The following is a 23,621-nucleotide window of genomic DNA, read 5'->3' on the forward strand; positions in this document are numbered from 1 at the left end:
GGCTTCTTCCAGACCCATCTTCAGGCACGCTCCCTCCACCCCCGCCACAGGTAACAATGTCGGGGGGTTGGTAAAATCCAGCCTAGTAGGTGCATTAGTTTTGATCTTTCATAATTCCCTAGATTGTAGAACGGTCCCAGTGATCCAGAAGGTAGCAAACATAAACCACATATTCAAAAAGCGAGTAAGGGAGAAAACAGAGAAATATTCGGCCACTAATACAAATGCAAAATATTGCAGATGCTGGAAATCTAAAATAAAAACAGAAAATACTGGAAATGTTAAGCAGGTCTGACAGCATCTGTGGAGAAAGAAACAGCATAAACATTTCAGATAAATAACCTTTCATCAGAACTATAGGCCAGTTAGCCTGACTTCAGTAGTAGGGAAATGCTAGAATCTATTATTAGGGTCGTGGTAGCGGGGTACTTAGAAAAGCATAATTGGGCAGAGTAACACAAATTTGTAAAAGGAAAATTGTGTTTGACAAATCTGTTATGAGTTTTTTAGGTTGTAACTAGTAGGATAGATAAGGGGGAACCAGTGCATGTAGTGTTTTGATTTCCAAAAAACATTCAAAGTTATTACACAAAATTAGAGCTCATGGGATTGGGGGTAATATGGTAACATGTACTGAGGATTAGTTAACAGACAGAAAACAGACAGTAGGATTTAATGCGTCATTTTCGGGTTGACAGGCTTCAACTAGTGGTACCGCAAGGATTAGGACTTAGGCCTCAGTCATTAACAATCTCCATCAATGGCATAGATAAGGGGAAAGAATGTAATGTATTCAAATTTGATAATGATATAAAGTTAGGTGGGAAAGTAAGCAGTGAGGAGGACATAAAGAGACTGCAAAGGGAAATAGACAGGTTAAATCAGTGGATAAGAATATGCAGCTGGAACATAACGTGGAAAAGTGTGAAGTTATCCATATTGGTAGGAAAATAAAAAAGCAGAATATTTTTTGAGTGGTGACACACTGGGGGGCTGGATTTTGTTTCCAGCCCAACATTGGGATCCATGGTGGTGGGGGGGTGGAGGGGGGCCAGAAAATCAGAGCAGCAGTGGCCGCCACAGAACCCGATGCCTGGATTGGCGGGCCTGATCTTCCCAGCGGCGGGTTAGCTCCATGGCAGCCCTTACGCCGCTCTGTGACGGGACCCGACTTAGCATACTTAAATAACATATTTGCATGAATTAAAATATAAACCGCAGCAATCTTACCTTCAGTTCCCAATCCTCAGCGCAATGAGCGGCACTCATATGCCCTTACTTTCCCATCCAGAGAAAGCTGGCGCCACCGAGGTGGGGAAGGGGTGAACTCTACACTCTGGTGGGTAAGAGGTAAGGGGTGAATTCTGCACTCTGGTGGGTAGGGAGGGAAGGGGTGAATTCTGCACTCTCATGGGTGAAGGGGGAAAGGGTGAACTCTGCACTCTGATGGGTGGAATGGGGGAAAGGGGTGAACTCTGCATTCTGCTGTACTGTTTGCAGGGCTGGCAGCCTTTTAAAAATGGCGCCAGCACCTGCTCCTTCAACAGGTGACGCTGCGAACGGCATCGCCGATGCCGCCCTCACCACGTGATTGGGGGAGCAGCCGCTGTGAATATGTAAAATGCCGCCCACCGTGTAATCGCATCAGCGCAGGTCTCATGCGGGACGGCCAACACGTTCCAAGCCCGCTGCTGACCCTGGCGCCGGGCATATAAAATCCAGCCCTGGAAAAAGTTTGCATTAAAAGGGACCGGGGTGTGCTTACTATACATGAGAAAAGATTAAAGACACTTAAGCTTTAAATTCTAAAAAGAAGGCTGTTAAGAAGGATCTGTTCAAATGGCCTCCTGAAATTGATTAAATAAAGGTAGCTCAGGCTATCGCTTCATAGTAAAACAGGAAAGCAGGAACTAAGGAAAAAGATGGAAATGAATGAAATGCATTTTTCAAACAGTTATTAGGAGGAACAATATGACAATTTTCAGAATGCTTTTCCATATAGGGTAGTAGAGGCCAAAACATAAGAATTGTTCAAAACACAGTTGGATTCTGTGATGGGATGGAAACGAGGCAAGTGGGCCAATGCCGGAGGCAAATCATCCTGACCTTTAGCCATATGAATCCCAGGATAATTTTAACACCTGAGAGCTTTGGTATTTTTAACTGGCAAAAGTTAATTTTAGTAGTTACCTGCTGCAAAATATGCCAACCAATAGAACAAAACTAAAGTCAAGGACAGAGATAAGAGCAGAAATAAATGCCCAATAAACAATGAGAAGACAAATAAAAGATACATGGAGAAAGAGAAAAACACTACTTAAAATTTTTGTCAAAACATTTTTACTCACCAATATGAAATGTTCCTGGGACTTCTAAGTATGTGCTCTGGGTAAAGTTATTGACAGAACTAATTCTAAATTGATAATTAGCTCCTTCTGACAAGCCACTCACTGTGAACTCTTGTGCCACTATCTTGCCTGTGGCATGGCACCTTGTCCAGGTATTGCTTCCAACTTGCTTTTTTTCTACTATGTACCCTGTCACAGGGGTAGGTGGTACATCTTGAGGCAGAGACCAAGCGAAAGTGACAGATGTTTCTGTTTTCTCTTTCACCACAGGGTTGACTGGGGGATGTGGTGGAACTTTCCGGGGAGCTAGAGAAAAATACAAAAATATGGTCTGACAGGACTCTAGAAACCCAGGATTTTAGATAAAGCTTGAAAAAATAGGTAGTCACTGTTGAAATGTTTTAGATTGTACAGAAATCCTCAAATCAAAACTATTGCAATAAATTTCTACCTTGGAAAGTTAGCTTTTTTTTGAAGTTGTTTATTATGGTTTTCTATATAAATCAGAACACAAATAATGGAGATCCCAACATAAGTAATTTGAAATAAAAACAAGAAATGCTGGAAATAATCAGCAGGTCTGGCAACATCTGTGGAGAGAGAAGCAAAGTTGACGTTTCAGGTCTGTGACCCTTCTTCAGAACTAGCAAATATTAGAAATGTAAAAGGTTATAAGCAAGTAAAGCGGGGGTGGGGCAAGAGATAACAAGAGGTCAACCTTCTGGTCAGCTATTCTGTGACCCTGTCCTATTTACACCTTCTCCTTTGTTATCTCTTGCCCCACCCCTGCTTTACTTGCTTATAACCTTTTACATTTCTAATATTTGATAGTTCTGAAGAAGGGTCACTGACCTGAAACGTTAACTCTGCTTCTCTCTCCACAATGCTGCCAGACCTGATGAGTATTTCCAGCATTTCTTATTGTTAAAAGAAGTGGCTTGTAGATAGTTGATGCGTTGGTTTTAATTTTCCAAAACTCCCTAGATTCAGGGAAGGTTCCGTTAGATTGGAAAATAGCCAATGCAACTCCTTTATTCAAAAAGGGAAGGGTACAGAAAGCAAGAAACTACAGGCCAGTTAGCTTAACATCTGTCGTGGGAAAATGTTAGAAGCTCTTATTAAAGATATTATAGCAGGACATTTAGAAAAATTCAAGGTAATCAGGCAAAGTCAACATGGTTTTGTGAAAGGGAAATCATGTTTAACCAATTTATTGGAGTTCTTTGAGTGAGTTACATGTGCTGTAGATGAAGGGGAACCAGTGGATGTATTGTACTTAGATTTCCAGAATGCATTTGATAAGGTGCCACATCAAAGGTTATTGCAGAAAATAAAAGCTCATGATGTAGGGGGTAACATCTTGGCATGGATAGTAGATTGGTTAGCTAACAGGAAACAGAGAGTAGGCATAAATGGGTCATTTTCCGGTTGGCAAGATTTAACGAGTGGTGTGCCACAGGGATCTGTGCTGCGGCCTCAACATTTTACAATTTATATAAATGATTTAGAAGAAGGGACCGAAGGTATGGTTGCTAAATTTGTTGATGACACAAAGATAGGTAGGAAAGTAAGCTGTGAAGAAGACATAAGGAGGCTACAAAGGGATATAGATAGGTTAAGTGACTGGACAAAGACCTGACAAATGGAGTATAATGTGAGAAGCATGAAATTGTCCACTTTGGCAGGAAGAATAAAAAAGCATATTATCTAAATGGTAAGAGATTGCAGAGCTCTGAGATGCTGAGGAATCTGGATGTCCTATTGCATGAATCGCAAAAGGTTAGTATGCAGGTACAGCACGTTATTAGGAAAGCTAATAGAATGTTATCACTTATCGCGAGGGGAATTGAATGCAAAAGTAGGGAAGTTATTCTTCAGTTATACAGGGCATTGGTGAGACCACATCTGAAGTACTGTGTACAGCACTGGTCTCCTTATTTAAGGAAGGATGTAAATGCGTTGGAGGCAGTACAGAGAAGGTTCAGTAGACTAATACCTGGAATGGGTGGGCTGTCTTATGAGAAAAGATTGGACAGGCGAGGCGTGTATCCGCTGGAATTTAGAAGAGTAAGAGACGACTTGATTGAAACATATAAGATCCTGAGGGGTCTTGACAGGGTGGATGTGGAAAAGATGTTTCCCCTTGTGGAAGAATCTTGAACTAGGCAACACAGTTTAAAGATACGGGGTCGCCCATTTAAGACACAGATAAGGAGAAATCTTTTCTCTCAGAGGGTTCAGTGTCTTTGGAATTCTCTTCCTCAAAAGGCAGTGGAAGCAGAGTCTTTGAATATTTTTAAGGCAGAGGTAGATAGATTCTTGATAAGCAAGGGGGTGGAAGGTTGTAGGGGGTAGGAAGAAATGTGGAGTAATCAGTTCAGCCATGAACTTATTTATAGCGAAGCAAGCTCAAGGGGTCGAGTGGCCTACTCCTAATTCGTAAGTTCCTATGTACATAAGACCCCATTTCCAATTTTGATAAACTAACAGGCAGCGTGTGTGCTGTCTCTGCCCACTTAAATTGGTATTGAGTAGCCTTGTCAGCAGTCCTTAAAGCAGGGGTCTCCAACCTTTTCTTTAATGAGAGCTACTTCTGATAAACGAAAAATATCATAAGCAACTTAAACATATATTGAATAAATATGGATAGATAAATGCAAACTAAATATGTAGCTATTATAATTACATTATAGAATTATATTGAATATGAAGGAAGACTGCTCTGAACTTTATTTCAATGTGATACTTGACACTGCTTGCAAGCTGGTCAAGAAATCACAGTACTTGCCAGTGTCCAGAAGCCAAGAAGCTGTCTACATTCAGTGGTTGGTGTCCGTTTAGCAACGGCATCTCTCCTGGAATCTACCTTCCTTGACAGTCTTGCATTGGAATTTGTTGGGCCCAACTGGGGTTAAACCCAGTAGCTTTTCCTCCATCTGCATTCCAGCTCAAACAGATGCAACAAAGAAAACCTACACAGGAGGCCAGGGACCGAATTCTGCATCCAACACCCACCCCACTCAAACCAGCTGTGTTTCTCAACACAGTTCTGTGAGCAACGCCTGCAATAAGACAAAAGCTAAATACTGTGGATGCTGGAATTCTGAAATAAAAAGAGAAAGTGCTGCAAAATATTCAGCAGGTCAGGCAGCATTGTGGTGAGAGAAACAGAGTTAACTTTTCAGGTCTGTGACCTTTCCTCTGCAGTATTTTACTTTTATTCTTATTGGGAGTGTTTGAGGACTACACTGGGTATTTATGGGGAAGTCTCCCAGCCCACCTGCCGGCTCCATTCCTTCCCGCCCACCTGCCGGCTCCATTCCTTCCCGTCCACCCGCCAACTCCATTCCTCTCCTGCACTCGGCAGTTTTTCACTCGCTACAGATCCAACACAACCGTCTCTGTCCAGCTCCAGCACCCGCACAGTGCATGCTCCAGACACCACTGGCGAGCTACTCAGAGACCTTTGGCAAGCTACTAGTAGCTGCCGATCAACGTGTTGGTGACCACTGCCTTAAAGGGACTGATGAAGGCCACTCAGAAAATAGCTGAAGTTTCATTGGCCCAGGACCCCCCCGAATAACTTGGGCCTGCTGCCAGCTTAGGAGGCCGACCAATTTTACACCCTCCCTCAACAGGCATTCTGTAGCAAGGCAACCATTTGGCATCCAAAGCTAACAGCTGCACCTAACTGAGGCCTGGCTCTCAAAATATCTTGGATCTCATAGCAGGAGTCCATTGTGTCCTGCTCCTTGAATAAGCTCCACATTTCGATTGTGCCCATCCCCTGCAGTTTCTTTCCCCATCCTACGCATCCTAAATCTTGCCTAATCGCATCATAATTTCCTTTCCCCCAGCTATAATTCTTGCCCTGCGGTATATACCTGTCCCTGCCCATCGCTAAGGTAAACCTAACCGAATTGTGATCACTATCACCAAAGTGCTCACCTACATCTAAATCTAACACCTGGCCGGGTTCATTACCCAGTACCAAATCCAATGTGGCATCGCCCCTGGTTGGCCTGTCTACATACTGTGTCAGAAAACTCTCCTGCACACACTGGACAAAAACTGACCCATCTAAAGTACTTGAACTATAGTATTTCCAGTCAATATTTGGAAAGTTAAAGTCCCCCATAACAACTACCCAGTTACTCTCGCTCCTGTCGAGAATCATCTTCGCTATCCTTTCCTCTACATCTCTGGAACTATTCGGAGGTCTATAGAAAACTCCCAACAGGGTGACCTCTCCTCTCCTGTTTCTAACCTCGGCCCATACTACCTCAGTAGACGAGTCCTCAAACGTCCTTTCTGCCGCTGTAATACTCTCCTTGATTAACAATGCCACACCCCCCCCCCCTCTTTTACCATCTTCTCTGTTCCCAGAATGTACTCTGGGTGGGGGACTTCAATGTCCATCACCAAGAGTGGCTCGGTAGCACCACTACTGACCTATCTGGACAAGTCCTAAAGGACATAGCTGCTAGACTGAGTCTGCAGCAGGTGATAAGGGAACAAACAAGAGGGAAAAACCTACTTGGCCTCATCCTCACCAATCTACCTGTCGCAGATGCATCTGTCCATGACCGTATTGGTAGGAGTGACCACCACACAGTCCTTGTGGAGATGAAGCCCTGTCTTCACATTGAGGATACCCACCATCCTGTTGTGTGGCACTACCACCATGTTAAATGGAATGGATTTCAAACAGATCTAGCAATTCAAAACTGGGCATCCATGAGGGCATCAGCATCAGCAGAATTTTATTCAATCACAATCTGTAACGTCATGGTCTAGCATATCCCCCACTCTACCATTACCATCAAGCCGGGGGACCAACCGTGGTTCAATGAAGAGTACAGGATGCATGCCAAGAGCAGCACCAGGCACACAGAAAAATGAGATGTCAGCCTGGTGAAGCTACAACACAGACTACATGCATGCCAAACAGCTGAAGCAGCATGTGATATACAGGGCGAAGCAATCCCACAACCAACAGATCAAATCTAAGCTCTGCAGTCCTGCCACATCCAGTCGTGAATGGTGGTGGACAATTAAACAACGAACAGGAGGAGGAGGCTCCACAAATATCCCCATCCTCAACCATCGGGGAGCTCAGCACATCAGTGCAAAAGACAAAGCTGAAGCATTTGCATCCATCTTCAGCCAGAAGAGCCGAGTGGATGATCCATCCCGGCCTCCTCCTGACGTCCCGAGCATCATAGATGCCAGTCTTCAGCCAAACCGATTCACTACACGTAATATCAAGTAACAGCTGAAGGCACTGGATACTGCAAAGGCTATGGGACCTGACAACATTTCGGCAACAGTACTGAAGACTTGTGCTCCATAAATAGCTGTGTCCCTAGCCAAGCTGTTTTAATACAGTTACAACACTGTCATCTACCCGGCAATGTGGAAAATTGCCGAAGTATGCCCTGTACACAAAAAGTAGGACAAATCCAACCTGGCCAATTACCGCCCCATCAATCTACTCTTGATCATCGGCAAAGTGGTGGAAGGGGTCCCAAACAAAACTATCAAACAGCACTTGCTCAGCAATAACCTGCTCATTGACGCTCCATTTGGGTTCCGCCAGGGCCACTCACCTCCTGACCTCATTACAGCCTTGGTCCAAACATGGACAAAAGAGCTGAACTCCAGAGGTGAGGTGAGAGTGACTGCGCTTGACATCAAGGCAGCATTTGACCGAGTATGGCATCAAGGAGCCCTAGCAAAACTGGAGTCAATGGGAATCAGAGGGAAAACTCGCCACTGGTTAGATTCATACCAAGCACAAAGGAAGATGGTTGTGGTTGTTGGAGGTCAATCATCTCAGTCCTAGGACATCACTGCAGGAGTGCCTCAGGGTAATGTCCTAGGCCCAAACATCTTCAGCTGCTTCATCAATGACCTGCCCTTCATCATAAGGTCAGAAGTGGGGATGTTCGCTGACGATTGCACAATGTTCAGCACCATTCGCAACTCCTCAGATAGGAGGTCGCCCAAGTCCAGATGCAGCAAGACCTGGACAACATCCAGGCTTGGGCTGGTAAGTGGCAAGTGAAGTTCACGCCACACAAGTGCCAGGCAATGACCATCTCAAACAAGAGGGAATCTAACCAACACCCCTCAATGTTCAATGGCATTATCATTGCTGACTCCACCACTATCAATATCCTAGGGGGTTACCATTGACCAGAAACTGAACTGGACCAGCCACATAAATACCGTGGCTATAAAAGCAGGTCAGAGACTGGAAATTCTGCGGAAAATAACTCACCTCCTGACTCCCCAATGCCCGTCCACCATCTACAAGGCACAAGTCAGGAGTGTGATGGAACACTCACCACTTGCCTGAATGGGTGCAGCTCCAACAGCACTCAAGAAGCTCGACACCATCCAGGACAAGCAGCCCGCTTGATTGGCACCCCATCCATAACCTTCAACATTCACTCCCTTCACCGCCGACGCACAGTGGAAGCAGTGTGTATCATCTACAAGGCGGACTGCAGCAATGCACCAAGACTCCTTCGACAGCACCTTCCAACCCTGCGACCTCTACCACCTAGAAGGACAGGGCAGCAGATGCATGGGAACATCACCACCTGCAAGTTCCCCTCCAAGTCTCACACCATCCTGACTTGGAACGATATCGTCCTTCTTTCACTGTCACTCGGTCAAGATCCAGGAACTCCCTTCCTAACAGCACTGATGGTGTACCTACACCTCAAGGACTGCAGTGGTTCAAGAAGGCAGCTCACCACCACCTTCTCAAGGGCAATTAGGGATGGGCAATAAATGCTGGCCTGGCCAGCGATGCCCACATCCCATGAAGGAATGAAAAAAAGGCAAAATGCCAGAATCTATTATTAGGGACGTGGAACCAGAGCATTTAGAAAATCATTAGATGATTAAGCAGAGTCAACACAGAGTTATGAAAGGGAATTGTGTTTCACAAATCTGTTAAGTCTTTTGAGGATGTAATTAGAGGGATGGATAAGGGGGAACCAGTGGATTTTGTGCATTTGGATTTTCAAAAAGCATTCAATAAAGTGCCACACAAGAGGGTATTACACAAAATTAGGACTCATTGGATTGGGTGGATTGAGAATTGGTGCTGGAAATACTTAGCACATGTGGCAGCATCTGTGGAGAGAGAAACAGAGTTAGTGTTTCAGATCTGTGACCTTTCATCAGAACTCTGGTGGTGAAGTGTGAAGTTATCTATTTTGTTAGGAAAGATAAAAAGCAGAATATTTTTTTGAATTGTGAGAAACTGGGAAATGCTTGCATTCAAAGGGACCTGGGTGTCCTCTGAATCACAGAAAGTTAACATGCAGGTGCAGCAAGCAATTAGGAAGGCAAATGAAATGTTTTGAATTATAAGAGTAAAGAAGTCTTACTACAATTATACAGGCATCCCTAAGGCCACACCTGGAGTCGTGTGTGCAGTTTTGGTCACCTTACCTAAGAAAGGACATACTTGCCCTAGAGGGAATGCAACAAAAGTTCACTAGACTGGGATGAGGGGATTATCTTATGTGGAGAGACTGAATGGATTAGCTCTCTATTTCCTAGAGTTTAGAAGAATGAGAGATTATCTAATAGAAAATTCTTAAGGGGCTTGACGGGATAGATGCTGAGAAAATGTTTCCCCTGGCTGGGAATCTAGAACATAGGAGCAGGAGTAGGCCACTCAGCCCATCGAGCCTGCTCCACCATTCAATATGATCATGGCTGATCATCCACTTCAATGCCTTTTTCCCAAACTATACCAATATCACTTTATGTCATTGGTATTTAGAAATCTGTCAATCTCTGCTTTAAACATACTCAATGACTAAGATTCCACAGCCCTCTGAGGTAGAGAATTCCAAAGATTCACAACTCCCTGAGTAATTTTTCCTCAACTCAGCCCTAAGTGGTTTCCCCCTTATTTTGAAATTGTATCCCCTGGTTCTCGACTCCCCAACCAGGGGAAACATCTTACCTGCATCTACCCTGTTTATCCATTTAAGTATTTTGTAGGTTTCAATGAAATCACCTCTCATTCTTCGAAACTCTGGACAATACAGGCTCACTTTCCCCAATCTCTCTTCAGAGGAGGAACTGTATGAAATCAGTATTAGTAGGGAATGGTGTTAGGGAAATTGATGGGATTGAAGGTCGATAAATCCCCAGGGCCTGATAATCTACATCCCAGGAAGTGGCCCCAGAATCAGTAGATGCATTGATGATCATTTTTCAAAATTCTATAGACTCTGGAACAGTTCATACTGATTGGAAGGTAGCTAATGTAACCCCACTATTTAAAAAAAGAGGTAGAGAGAAAACAGGGAATTATAGACTGGTTAACCCGACATCAGTAGTGGGGAAAATGCTAGAGTCCATTATAAAAGACGTAATAGCACAGCACTTGGAAAACAATGACAGGATCGGACAAAGTCAACATGGATTTACGAAAGGGAAATCATGCTTGACAAATCTACTGGAATCTTTTGAGGATGTAACTAGTAGAATAGATAAGGGAGAACCAGTGGATGTGGTATATTTGGACTTTCAGAAGGCTTTTGATAAGGTCCCACATAAGAGATTAGCGTGCAAAATTAAAGCACATGGGATTGGGGATAAAGTACTGACATGGATAGAGAACTGGTTGGCAGACAGAAAACAAAGAGTAGGAATGTACGGGTCTTTTTCCGAGTGGCAGGCAATGACTAGTGGGGTACCGCAGGGATCAGTGCTAGGACCCCAGCTATTCACAATATATATTAATGACATAGATGAGGGAATTAAATGTAATATATCCAAGTTTGCAGACGACACAAAGCTGGGTGGGAGTGTGAGCTGTGAGGAGGATGCAGAGAAGCTCTAGTGTGATTTGGACAGGTTGAGTGAGTGGGCAAATACATGGCAGATGCAGTATAATGTGGATAAATGTGAGGTTATCCATTTTGGTGAAAAAAACAGAAAGGCAGATTACCTGAATGGCAATAGATTGGGAAAGGGGGAAGTGCAGTGTGCACCAGTCGCTGAAAGTAAGCATGCAGGTGCAGTAGGCAGTTAAGAAGGCAAATGGTATGTTGGCCTTCATAGCGAGAGGATTCAAGTACAGGAGCAAGGATGTCTTGCTGCAATTATACAAGGCCTTGGTGAGACCACATCTGGAGTATTGTGTGCAGTTTTGGTCTCCTTATCTGAGGAAGGATGTTCTTGCTATGGAGTGAGTGCAGCAAAGGTTCACCAGACTGATTTCTGGGATGGCAGGACTGACATATGAACAGAGATTGGGTCGATTAAGCATGTATTCGCTAGAGTTTAGAAGAATGAGAGGGGATCTCATAGAAACCTACAAAGTTCTAACAGGACTGGACAGACTAGATGCAGGAAGGATGTTCCCGATGGCAGGGGAATCCAGGACCAGGGTCACAGTTAAGGATAAGGGGTAAGCCATTTAGGACTGAGATTAGGAGGGATTTCTTCACGCAGAGAGTGGTGAACCTGTGGAATTCTTTACCAGAGAAAGCAGTTGAGGCCAAATCATTAAATATATTCAAGAAAGAGTTAGATATAGTTCTTAGGGCTAAAGGGATCAAGGGATATGGGGAGAAAGCAGAAACAGGGTACTGAGTTTGGATGACTGGCCATGATCGTATTGCATGGCCTACTCCTGCTCCTATTTTTCTATGTTTGTATAGGATAGCACCCCCCATCCCAGGAAAAGTCTGGTGAAAATTCATTGTATTCAGGGCATCGGTGAGTCCACATCTTGAATACTGTGTGCAGTTTTGGTCTCCGTATTTAAGGAAGGGTGTGAATGCTTTGGAGGCAATTCACAGGAGGTTTACTAGATTGATAGCTAGAATGAACAGGTTGTCTTATGAGGAAATGTTGGACAGACTGGGCTTGATTTCACTGGAGTTTAGAATAGTGAGGGGAGACTTGATTGAAGTATATAAGATTCTGAATTGGATTGACAAGATGGATGTGGAAAAGAGGAGGAGGAGTCCAGAACTAGGGGGCACTATTTTAAAATTAGGGGTCAGCCTTTTTAGGACAGAGGTGAGGAGAAATCTTTTTCTCTCAGAGGGTTGAAACTCTCTACCTCAGAAGGTGGTGGAGGCAGGGTTATTGAATAATTTTAAGGCGGAGTTAGGTAGGTTCTTGTTCGGCAAGGGAATTAAAGGTTATCGGGTAGATGGGAGTGTGAAATTCAAGACACAAACAGATCAGCCATGATCTTATTGAATGGCGGAGCAAGATAGAAAAGCCGAATGGCCTACTTCTGCTCCAAATTCGTATGTTTCCTCTATGGCAATAATATCATTCCTAAGCTAAAGGGACCAAAACTGCACACAGTACTCAAAGTGCCGTCTAACCAAGGTTCTACACAACTGAAGTAAGACTTCACTACTCCTGTACTCAAACCCTCTTGCGATAAAGGCTAACATCCCAATAGCCTTCTTAATTGCTTGATGCACCTTCATGTTAGCTTTCAGTGACTTATTTACAAGGACACCCAGGTCCCTTTGTACATCTGCACTTTCTAATCTCTTACCACTTAAGAGATCTGCACATCTATTCCTCCTACTAAAATAGATAACCTCACATTTTTCCACATTATATTCCATCTGCCACGTTCTTGCCCGCTCATTAAGTCTGTCCAATTCCCTGTGAAGCCACATTGCATCTTCCTCACAACACACATTCCCACCTATTTTTGTGTCATCTGTGAACTTGGAAATATGACATTTGGTCCCCACATCTAAATCATTGATGTAAATTGTGAACAGCTGAGGCTCAAGTACTGATCCTCGTGGAACCCCACTAGTCATAGAGTTTTACAGCACAGAAACAGGCCCTTCGGCCCAACGAGCCCGCACCAACCATCAATCACCCATCCAAAACTAATCCTACTTCCCCGCAGTTGGCCCGTAGCCTTGTATGTTATGGCGTTTCAAGTGCTCATCTAACTACTTCTTAAATATAGTGAGTGCTCCTGCCTCTACCACCCCTTCAGGCAGTGTGTACCGGATTCCAACCACCCTCTGGGCGAAATAAATTTTCCCCAACTCCCCTCTAAACCTCCTGCCCCGTACCTTAAATCTATGCCCCCTAGTTATTGACCTCTCCACGAAGGGAAGAAGTTTCTTCCTAGCTATCCTATCAATGCCCCTCATAATTTTGTATACCTCAATCAGGGCCCCAGTCACAGCCTGCCAATGCGAGAATGACCCGTTTATTCCTATTCTCTGTTTTCTGACTGTTGAATAATCCTTAATCCATGCCACGATATTACTTCCTATCCCATGTGCTTTAATTTTGCTAACCAATCTCCTGTGGGGGACTTTATCAAAATTCTTCTGAAAATCCAAGTATATTACGTACACCAACTTCTCTTTATCAATTCTGTTAGTAACATCCTCAAAAAGCTCCAACAGGTTCATCAAACATAAGAACTAGGAGCAGGAGTAGGCAATTCAGCCCCTCGAGCCTGCTCCGCCATTCAATACCATGATGGCTGATCTCATCTCTGCCTCAACTCCACTTTCCAGCCCATTCTCCATAACCCTTCAACCTATTTCTAATTAAAATATGTCTGTCTCCTCCATAAATTTACCCAATATCCCGGCATCCACCGCACTCTGGGGTAGTGAATTCCACAGATTCACAATGTTTTGAGAGAAGTAATTTCTCCTCATCTCCGTTTTAAATCTGCTACCCCTTATCCTAAAACTATGACTTCTCGTTCTAGATTGCCCCACAAGAGGAAACGTCCTCTCTATGTCTACTTTGTCAATCCCCTTAATCATCTTATATACCTCAACTAGATCTCCTCTCATTCTTCTGAACTCCAATGAGTAAAGGCCTAAACTGCTCAATCTCTCGTCATAAGAAAAGCCCCCCCATCTCTGGAACCAATCTCGTGAACCTCCTCTGAACTGCCTCCAATGCAACTACATCCTTTCTCAAGGGGACCAAAACTGTACGCAATACTCCAGGTGCGGTCTCACCAATGCCTTGTACAGTTGCAGCAACATTTCCCTACTTTTATACTCTATTCTTTTAGCAATAAATGCCAAAATTCCATTTGCCTTCCTTATCACCTGCTGTGCCTGCAAACTAGTTTTCTGCGATTCGTGCACGAGGACTCCCAGATCCCTCTGCACTGAAGCACTCTGAAGTTTCTCTCCATTTAGATAATAATTTGCCTTTCTATTCTTCCAACCAAAATGGATAACCTCACACTTAACCACGTTAAAATCCATCTGCCAAATTTTGGCCCATTTATCTACTCCATCCATATCCATTTGTAGATTTCTTATTTCTTTATTGCAACTTACTGTCCCACCTATTTTGATGTCATCTGCAAATTTGGCTATAGTACCTTCTATCCCTGCATCCAAGTCATTTATAGAGATTGTAAATAGTCGGGGCCCGAAGACCGAACCCTGTGGCACACCACTAGTTACATCTTGCCAACCAGAAAAAGACCCATTTATCCCGACTCTCTGTTTTCTGCTGGTTAGCTAATCCTCCATCCAAGCTAATAAATTTCCCCTAACCCCATGTGAACTTACCTTGTGTATTCACTTTTTTTGCGGCACCTTATCAAATGCCTTATGGAAGTCCAGATATACTACATCTACAGGATCCCCATTATCCACTTTGCTTGTTACAGCTTCGAAGAACTCTAGTAAATTAGTCAAACATGATTTACCCTTCATAAGACCATGCTGACTTTGATGGATTGGGTTTTGACTTTCTAAATGTCCTGTTACTATTTCCTTAATAATGGATTCTAACAATTTCCCAACGACAGATGTTAAACTAACTGGTCTGTAGTTTCCTACTTTCTGCCTCCCTCCCTTTTTGAATAAGGGCGTTACATTAGCTTTTTTCCAATCCACTGGAACCTTTCCCGTATCCAGAGAATTTTGGAATATTATAACCAATGGATCCACTATCTCCACTGCCACTTCCTTTAAGACCCTAGAATGTAGGCCATCAGGCCCTGGGGACTTGTCTGTCTTCAACCTCAATAGTTTGCTCAGTACTTTTTCCCTAGTAATGATGATTGTTCTAAGTTCCTCCCTTTCTATGATGGCTGCATTACCTGGTACTTTTGGGATGGTACTAGTGCCCTCCACCATGAAAACTGAAGCAAAATACTGATTTATGATTTCCCATTCATAAGTCCATGTTGACTATGCCCAATCAGATCATTATTATCCAAGTGTTCACTTATCACATCCTTTAGAATAGATTCTAGCATTTGCCCTATGACTGATGTCATAGCCTTATTGAATTCTTTGAAGATGTGACAAAACACATTGATGAAAGAAGAGCAGTGGATGTGGTGTATATGGATTTTAGCAAAGCATTTGATAAGGTTCCCCATGGTAGGCTCATTCAGAAAGTAAGGAGGCATGGGATTCAGGAAAAGTTGTCTGTCTGGATACAAAATTGGCTGGCCCATAAAAGTCAGAGAGTGGTAGTAGATGGAAAGTATTCAACATGGAGCTCGGTGACCAGTGGTGTTCCACAAGGATCTGTTCTGGGACCTCTGCTCTTTGTGATTTTTATAAATGACTTGGATGAGGAAGTGGAAGGCTGGGTTAGCAAGTCTGCCGATGACACGAAGGTTGCTGGAGTTGTGGATAGTGTGGAAGGCTGTTGTAGGTTGCAACGGGACATTGACAGGATGCAGAGCTGGGCTGAGAAGTGGCAGATGGAGTTCAACCTGGAAAAGTGTGAAGTGATTCATTTTAGAAGGTCGAATTTGAATGCAGAATACAGGCTTAAAGACAGGATTCTTGGTAGTGTGGAGGAACAGAGGGATCTTGGGGTCCATGTCCATAGATCGCTCAAAGTTGCCACCCAAGTTGATAGGGTTGTTAAGAAGGCGTATGGTGTGTTGGCTTTCATTAACAGGGGGATTGTGTTTAAGAGCCGCGAGGTTATGCTGCAGCTCTATAAGGCCCTGGTTCGACCACACTTGGAATATTGTGTTCAGTTCTGGTCGCCTCATTATGGGAAGGATGTGGAAGCTTTAGAGAGGGTGCAGAGGAGATTTACCAGGATGCTGCCTGGACTGGAGGGCATGTCTTATGAAGAAAGATTGAGGGAGCTAGGGCTTTTCTCATTCGAGCGAAGAAGGATGAGAGGTGACTTGATAGAGGGGTACAAGATGATGAGAGGCATAGATAGAGTGGATAGCCAGAGACTTTTTCCCAGGGTGGAAAGGGCTATCACCAGGGGGCATAATTTTAAGGTGATTGGAGGAAGGTTTCAGGGAGATGTCAGAGGTAGGTTCTTTACACAGAGAGTGGTGGGTGCGTGGAATGCGCTGCCAGCGGTGGTAGTAGAAGCAGATACATTAGTGGCATTTAAGCGACTCTTGGATAGGTACATGGATGATAGTAGAATGAAGGGTAGGTAGTTAGTTTGATCTTATAGTAGGTTAAAGGTTCGGCACAACATCATGGGCCGAAGGGCCTGTACTGTGCTGTACTGTTCTATGTTCTATGATGTAACCTTACAGGTCTGTAGTTCCCTGTTTTCTCTCTCCCTCCCTTCTTAAATAGTGTGATGACATTTGCTAACTTTCAATCTGTAGGAACCGTTTCAGAATCTATAGAATTTTGAAGATGATCACCAATGCATCCACTATCTCCATAGCTACCTCTTTCAACACTCTGGGATATAGAATATCAGGTCCTGGGGACTATCAACCTTCAGCCCCATTAATTTCTCCAATACAACCTTCTTACTAAAACTAATTTCCTTCAATTCCTCATTCTCCATAATCCTTTGGATCTCTAATTCTGGGAGATTTCTTGTATCTTCCTCAGTGAAGACAGACACAAAGTAATCATTTAGCTTCTCTGCCATTTCTCTATACCCCATTATAAATTCTCCTGACTCTGCCTGTAATGGACCCACATTTGTCTTAGCTAAACGTTTCCTTTTTTACATACCTATGGAAGCTTTTACAGTCCGTTTTATGTTTTTGCTAGCGTACATTCATATTCTATTCTCCCTTTCTTTATCAGTTTCTTGGTCCTCCTTTGATCTCTGCTAAAATCTTCCGAATCCTCAGGTTTACTACTATTTCTGGCAACGTTATAGGCCTTTTCTTTTAATCTTATACAATCCTTAACTTCCTTTGTTAGCCACGATTGGCTGACTTTTCTCTTTGGATTTTTATCCCTTGAAGGAAGGTATAGGACTGAGATAAGAACTACCTCACTCAAAGGGTTCTGAATCTTTGGAATTCTCTACCCCAGAGAGCTGGATGCTCAGTTGTTGAGTATATTCAAGACAGATGTCGATAGATTTTTGGGTACTAAGGAAATTAGGCGAAAATGGGGGCATATCGGAGACAAACTAGAGAAAGATGGTCCTTACAGATACTAAATTCAAGTATGCACACGATGTTTAATCCGTCAAGTTCTCTGATCACGTCCTTTGGTAGCTCCTTTTTTATAGTAGTTGACAAAGTCAAGTGTCTTGATTACACTGGGACCTATTAGCAGCAAAAAGACATACGGACTGTCTGTAAATAGTAACATGCTCATTAGCAGGTTTAACAAGCGTAATGATAGGTGTAAGATTTCAGATTTTGCTTCCAGATGTACTGAGCTGTACTCACTTAACAATTAATTTTGCTGCCTAAGAGTCTGTTGACTTGAACATCGGATAGAGCCACCCAACATTATTGGTGTTAAAATGCCCTTTGAATTTACACCGCCAATATCACTTGTTTTAACACTGCATAATTTATGGACCAAAAGAGACAACACTGATTTTTCAACAATATAGAAACATTCAAAAATAATACTGAAATAAATTGTAAGATTCTTACATATCATTGGAACATAGAACGATAGTAACAGGAATAGACCATTTAGCCCCTCGAGCCTGTTCGCCATTCGATGAGATTATGGCTGATCGGTGACCTAACTCCATATACTTGCCTTTGCCCATATCCCTTAATACCTTTGGTTAACAAAAATGTATCAATCTCAGATTTAAAATTAACAATTGGTCTAGCATCAATTGCCGTTTGCAGAAGAGATTTCCAAACTTCTACCACCCTATGCATGTAAAGGTATTGCCTAATTTCACTGCTGAATGGTCTGGCTCTAATTTGTAATACTATGCCTCCTATTCCTAGACTTCCCAACCAGCAGAAATAGCTTCTTCCTAACTGCCTTGTCTGTTCCCCTAAATATCTTGCAAGCTTCGATCAAATCATCCCTTAACCTTCTAAATTCCAGGGAAAACAACACTAGTTGGTGTTATCGCTCCTTGTATTTTAGCCCTTGGAGTTCAAGTTATCATTCTGGTGAATCCATACTGCGCTCTCTCCAAGGCCAATCTATCCTTCCTAAGGCATGGTGCCCAGAACTGCTCACGCAAGCGTGGTCTAATCAGTTCTTTGTATAGCTGAAGCATAACTTCTAGTCCTCTAGATATAAAGGCCAGCATTTCATTATCTTTTTGATTATTTTCTGTACCTGTTAATGACATTTTAATGATTCATGTACCTGGAAACCACCCACCCCGGCATCCCCCACAAGTCTCTATGGATCTCCACTGTTTCTAGCTTTTCGCCATCTAGAAAGTACCCTATTCTATCCTTTTAAGGTCCAAAGTAGATGACTTCACATTTGCCGACACTGAAATCTATTTGCCACAGTTTTGCCCATTCTCTTAATCTCTTCAATGTAGTGAGTGCTTTGCCTGAGACAGAAGAGAATACCAGCTCATCTCTCTCTCTCTTCAAAAGAAGCCCTGTACTTCCAGTGTGTCAGATTCCTATTTCCTCCCGTATTTGAAGAAACCCTGCATGTGTGAAGGAACTTTTGCATCAAATGTGTGGGATCTGAATCCTTTGTTGCTGCATTCCTGCTGTAAGACCTATTTGGAGCCTCTGTAGCTCCATCTCTTGGAAAGCCTACCCAAACTGATCATCAGCATCGCCTGGAAAAAACTGTTCTAGGAAGATCCCACTCACAGCCGTCAACATGCATTTGGGACACCTAACCAAAACAAAGGACATCTTTCCATACTTTCTTTTCAGCCTAAGTTTTTTTTTATTCCCTTGATTTCTTTGTAACAGCTGTAAACAAAAATCCCTTTTATTTTTTCCCAGTTAACCGGTATGTGTGTGTGTGAGGGCTAGGATAAATATGGGGCTTCAATATTTGAATTTGTGAGTATGGTTTACTTCATTATTGGTTAGAACTTTGTTTAATAAACAACAAAATTATCAGTTTATTATAAAGAAACCGGGTTGGTGCGTTTTATTCTGAGAAAAATAGAATATATGATTGACTGTATCGGTAGGTGGGAAAATTTAAATGTATGTTGTGACCTATGGAGAAGTGCAACTAGTCATAGAGTCATACAGTTTTATAGCACAGAAACAGGCACTTCGGCCCAATGTGCCTGCACCGACCATCAAGCACCCGTCCAAAACTAATCCCACTTCCCCGCAGTTGGCCCGTAGCCTTGTATGTTCTGCCGTTTCGAGTGCTCATCGAAAATACTTCTTGAATGTCGTGAGTGTTTCTGCCTTTACCACCCCTTCAGGCAGTGTGTTCCAGATTCCAACCACCATCTGGGTGAAAAAATATTTCCTTAACTCCCCTCTAAACCTCCTGCCCCTTACCTTAAATCTATGCCCCCTAGTTGCTGACCTCTCCCCTAAGGGAAAAAGTTTCTTCCTATCAATCCTATCAATGCCCCTCATAATCAGGTCCCCCTCAGCCTTCTTTGCTCCAAGGAAAACAACCCCAGCCTATCCAGTCTCTCTTCATAACAGAAATGCTCCAGCCCAGGCAACATCCTGGTGAATCTCCTCTGCACCCTTTCCATTGCAATCACATCCTTCCTATAGTGTGGTGACTAGAACTGTGCACAGTACTCCAGCTGTGGTCTAACCAGCGTTTTATATAGCTCCATCATAACCTCCCTGCTCTTATATTCTATGCCTCGGCTAATAAAGGCAAGTATCCCATATGCCTTCCTAACCACCCTATCTACCTCTGCTGCTGCCTTCAGTGATCTATGCACAAGCACCCCAAGGTCCCTCTGACCATCTGTACTCCCTCGGGTCCTACCATCCATTGTATATTCTCTTGCCTTGTTAATCCTCCCAAAGAGCATCACCTCACACTTCTCAGGATTAAACTACATTTGCCACAGCTCTGTTCATTTTACCAGCCCATCTATATCGTCCTGTAATCTAAGGCCTTCCTCCTCACTATTTACTACACCACCAATTTTTGTGTCGTCTGCGAACTTACTGATCATATCTCCTATATTCACGTCTAAATCATTAATGTACACTACAAACAGTCAGGGTCCCAGCACCGATCCCTGCGGTACCCCAACGGTCACAGGCCTCCATTTGCAAAAACAACCCTCTACCATCACCCTCTGCCTCCCGCCACTAAGCCAATTTGAATCCAATTTGCCAAATTATCCTGGATCCCATGGGCTCTTACTTTCTTAACCAATCTCCCAAGCAGGACCTTATCAAAAGCCTTACTGACGTCCATGTAGGCGACATCAACTGCTTTACCCTCATCTACACCTCTAGTCACCTCCTTGAAAAATTCAATCAAATTTGTTAGACACGATCACCTCCTGACAAAGCCATGCTGACTATCCCTGATCAATTCCTGCCTCTCCAAGTGGAGATTAATCCTGTCTCTCAGAACTTTTTCCAATAATTTCCCTACCACTGACGTTAGACTCACAGGCTACCCTTATCCCGGCTACCCTTCTTGAATAATGGCACCACATTCGCTGTCATCCAGTCCTCTGGCACCTCTCCTGTGGCCAGACAGGATCTGAAAATTTGTGTCAGAGCCCCTGCTATCGCCTCCCTTGCCTCACATAGGAGCCTGGGATACATCTCATCTAGGCCTGGGGATTTATCCACCTTTAACTCCATTAATACAGCTAATCCTCCTTTTCAATGTTAATTTGATCAAGTATATCACAATCCCCCTCCCTGATCACTACACCTACATCATCCCTCTCCATAGTGAACACAGATGAAAAGTAATTGTTCAAATCCTCCGGCTCCACACACAGATTGCCTCTTAGATCCCTAATGGGCCCCACTTTTTCCCTGGTTACCCTCTTGCCCCAACATACTTATAAAATGTCTTGAGATTTTCCTTTATCTTGTCTGCCAGTGATTTTTCATGCCCCCCTTCGCTCTCCAAATTACTAGAATAAACAGTGCACTCCTCCTGCCTCGGTTGTAACACACGGCCCAAGTGGGTCTGAATTTGAAGTAAAGGGCAACACTTCGGTACAGGGGAAAGCAGATATTAGAAACACTGTATGTCCTAAGAAATCAAGAGCTCTCACTCTTACGTAGAAGAGCTTGCATTGACCTTCATCTTATAAAGTAGAAGAAGTTGAACAACAAGAATCCAGGAGTCATTTTCAACAGGAATTCCCAAAATTGTTCACTGGTCTAGGGAGACTGAGCCAGGACAGAGGCGAGCTCCCACCCCGACCTGAGCACTGCGGAGAGTCCGGACTCTGCCAGAGAACCCGCACAACACAGAACAGCCCGTCATGCCACCCAAAGACTACCCGAGCGTGAAAGAGAAATGCAGCAAGTTCGTGCAGGAGTTCTACATGGACCGAGAGCTCAGGAAAAAGCAAGTCCAACAAAGTCTTCAGGCACAGAGGCAAGATGGCGAATGCAGCTATGTCCGCCAATATTGCAAGCAAGATTGGCCACAGCAAGGGTAAGAGGATGAAAATCTACTTCGAACACAGAAGACCCTTTACCATAGTGAATGATTTATTGGTATATGACGAGAGACTGGTGATTCCAGAGGCACTCCAAGTAGATATCCTGTAAAAAATATACCAGGGTCATATGGGCATAACTAAACATATAGCACAGGCTCACGCGTCCGTGTGGTGACCAAGGATATCGAAGAACTGATTTCGAATTGTGATGTGCTGTTCACAAACAGGATCAGAGAGAACCTCTAATTTTGACCCAATTCCCAACTAGACATTGAGAACGGTTGGCAATGGATCTATTCTTCTTTGATGGAAGATCCTATATGTTTATAGTTGATTACTTAGCAAGATGTAAACGAACAACAACTGAAGCAGCCATCAGAGTTTTACAAGAAGTTTTCCCAACACATGGTATACCTGATCACATAGTATCTGATAATGTACCACAATTTGCAAACGATTACTTCACGTACTTTGCGTAAAAATGTGGATTTGTTCATCTAACAAGCTCCCCTAGGTATCCACAATCTAATGGAGAAACTGAACAAGTAGTCAAAATTATTATATCAATGTTGAAGAAAAATCAAGATTTCCAATCAGCATTTCGGAACTACTCCATTATTTTGCAGATTAGCACCATCCACTTAATGGGAAGAAAACTCTGAACGCAACTTCCAATTCTACCCAAGAAATTACTTCCAGGGTTACGAAGCAAGGATTATCAGAGAGTACAAGACAAATAAAAGTCTTATCAAAAGAAACAAGCCCATAATTATAACAGGAAATACCATACCAGAAACCTGCCAAAGTTGTTAGAAGGGCAAAAGGTATGGGTACGAGACTAAAACAGAGGAGTAATTCTCAAGAAAGAAGAATCAACAGCGATCTTATTTACTAAGAACTCCAGAAGGTACTAGAAGAAAAAATAGAAGGAATATCATTCCTTTACAGCAAAGACATCAATCGGTCATATTTAGACGATCAGATGCTGAACCAGAAATTGAGAAAACACAAAATAGTACAAACCTCAAGGAAGGCCGTCCAAGTCAAGACATGAGAGATCAGAGAAAGACTATCAATCTTCCACATCTGATGACAACAAGATCAGGGAGAGCTATGAAGGCTTCTGAAAGATTGAATCAATCAAGTCAGAGACTTGGGGGGAGATGGGGTATTATCTAAATTTTAAAAAGTGAATGTATGTAAATATATATTTGGATAAAGACTTGGGGGGGAGGGGAAGAGATGCAGTATAAGGGTTTGAAAGGCTTAATCTAGAGAGAGCGTAAAGAATGCCTCCTACCATGATGATGTAAGAGATCACATGTGAGAGAGACTCGAGAATAGATACAGTGTGGCTTTTGGAGGAGTCACACATGCTAGTGTGGAGTGTAAATAGTTAAAAAGTAATAAAGATTAATGTTTAACTATTATAGACTAAGAATCTCTCTAGCTAGACTTACTAAGGTGGCAGTGTACCGA

At 43.2% G+C, this 23,621-nt stretch overlaps 1 protein-coding gene across 1 annotated transcript in view; it reads right to left on the minus strand.

Annotated features, from left to right (window-relative positions):
* Window positions 1–23,621, minus strand: part of obscnb (obscurin, cytoskeletal calmodulin and titin-interacting RhoGEF b) — an 868,128-nt gene that overhangs the window by 816,541 nt on the left and 27,966 nt on the right. The window contains exon 9 of the mRNA XM_068053434.1: window positions 2,349–2,654. Coding sequence (XP_067909535.1) covers window positions 2,349–2,654 — 306 coding nt within the window. The remainder of the gene's footprint in view (window positions 1–2,348; window positions 2,655–23,621) is intronic.

This window comes from Heterodontus francisci, chromosome 2 (genome assembly GCF_036365525.1).
Source record: "Heterodontus francisci isolate sHetFra1 chromosome 2, sHetFra1.hap1, whole genome shotgun sequence".
Taxonomy (NCBI): domain Eukaryota; kingdom Metazoa; phylum Chordata; class Chondrichthyes; order Heterodontiformes; family Heterodontidae; genus Heterodontus; species Heterodontus francisci.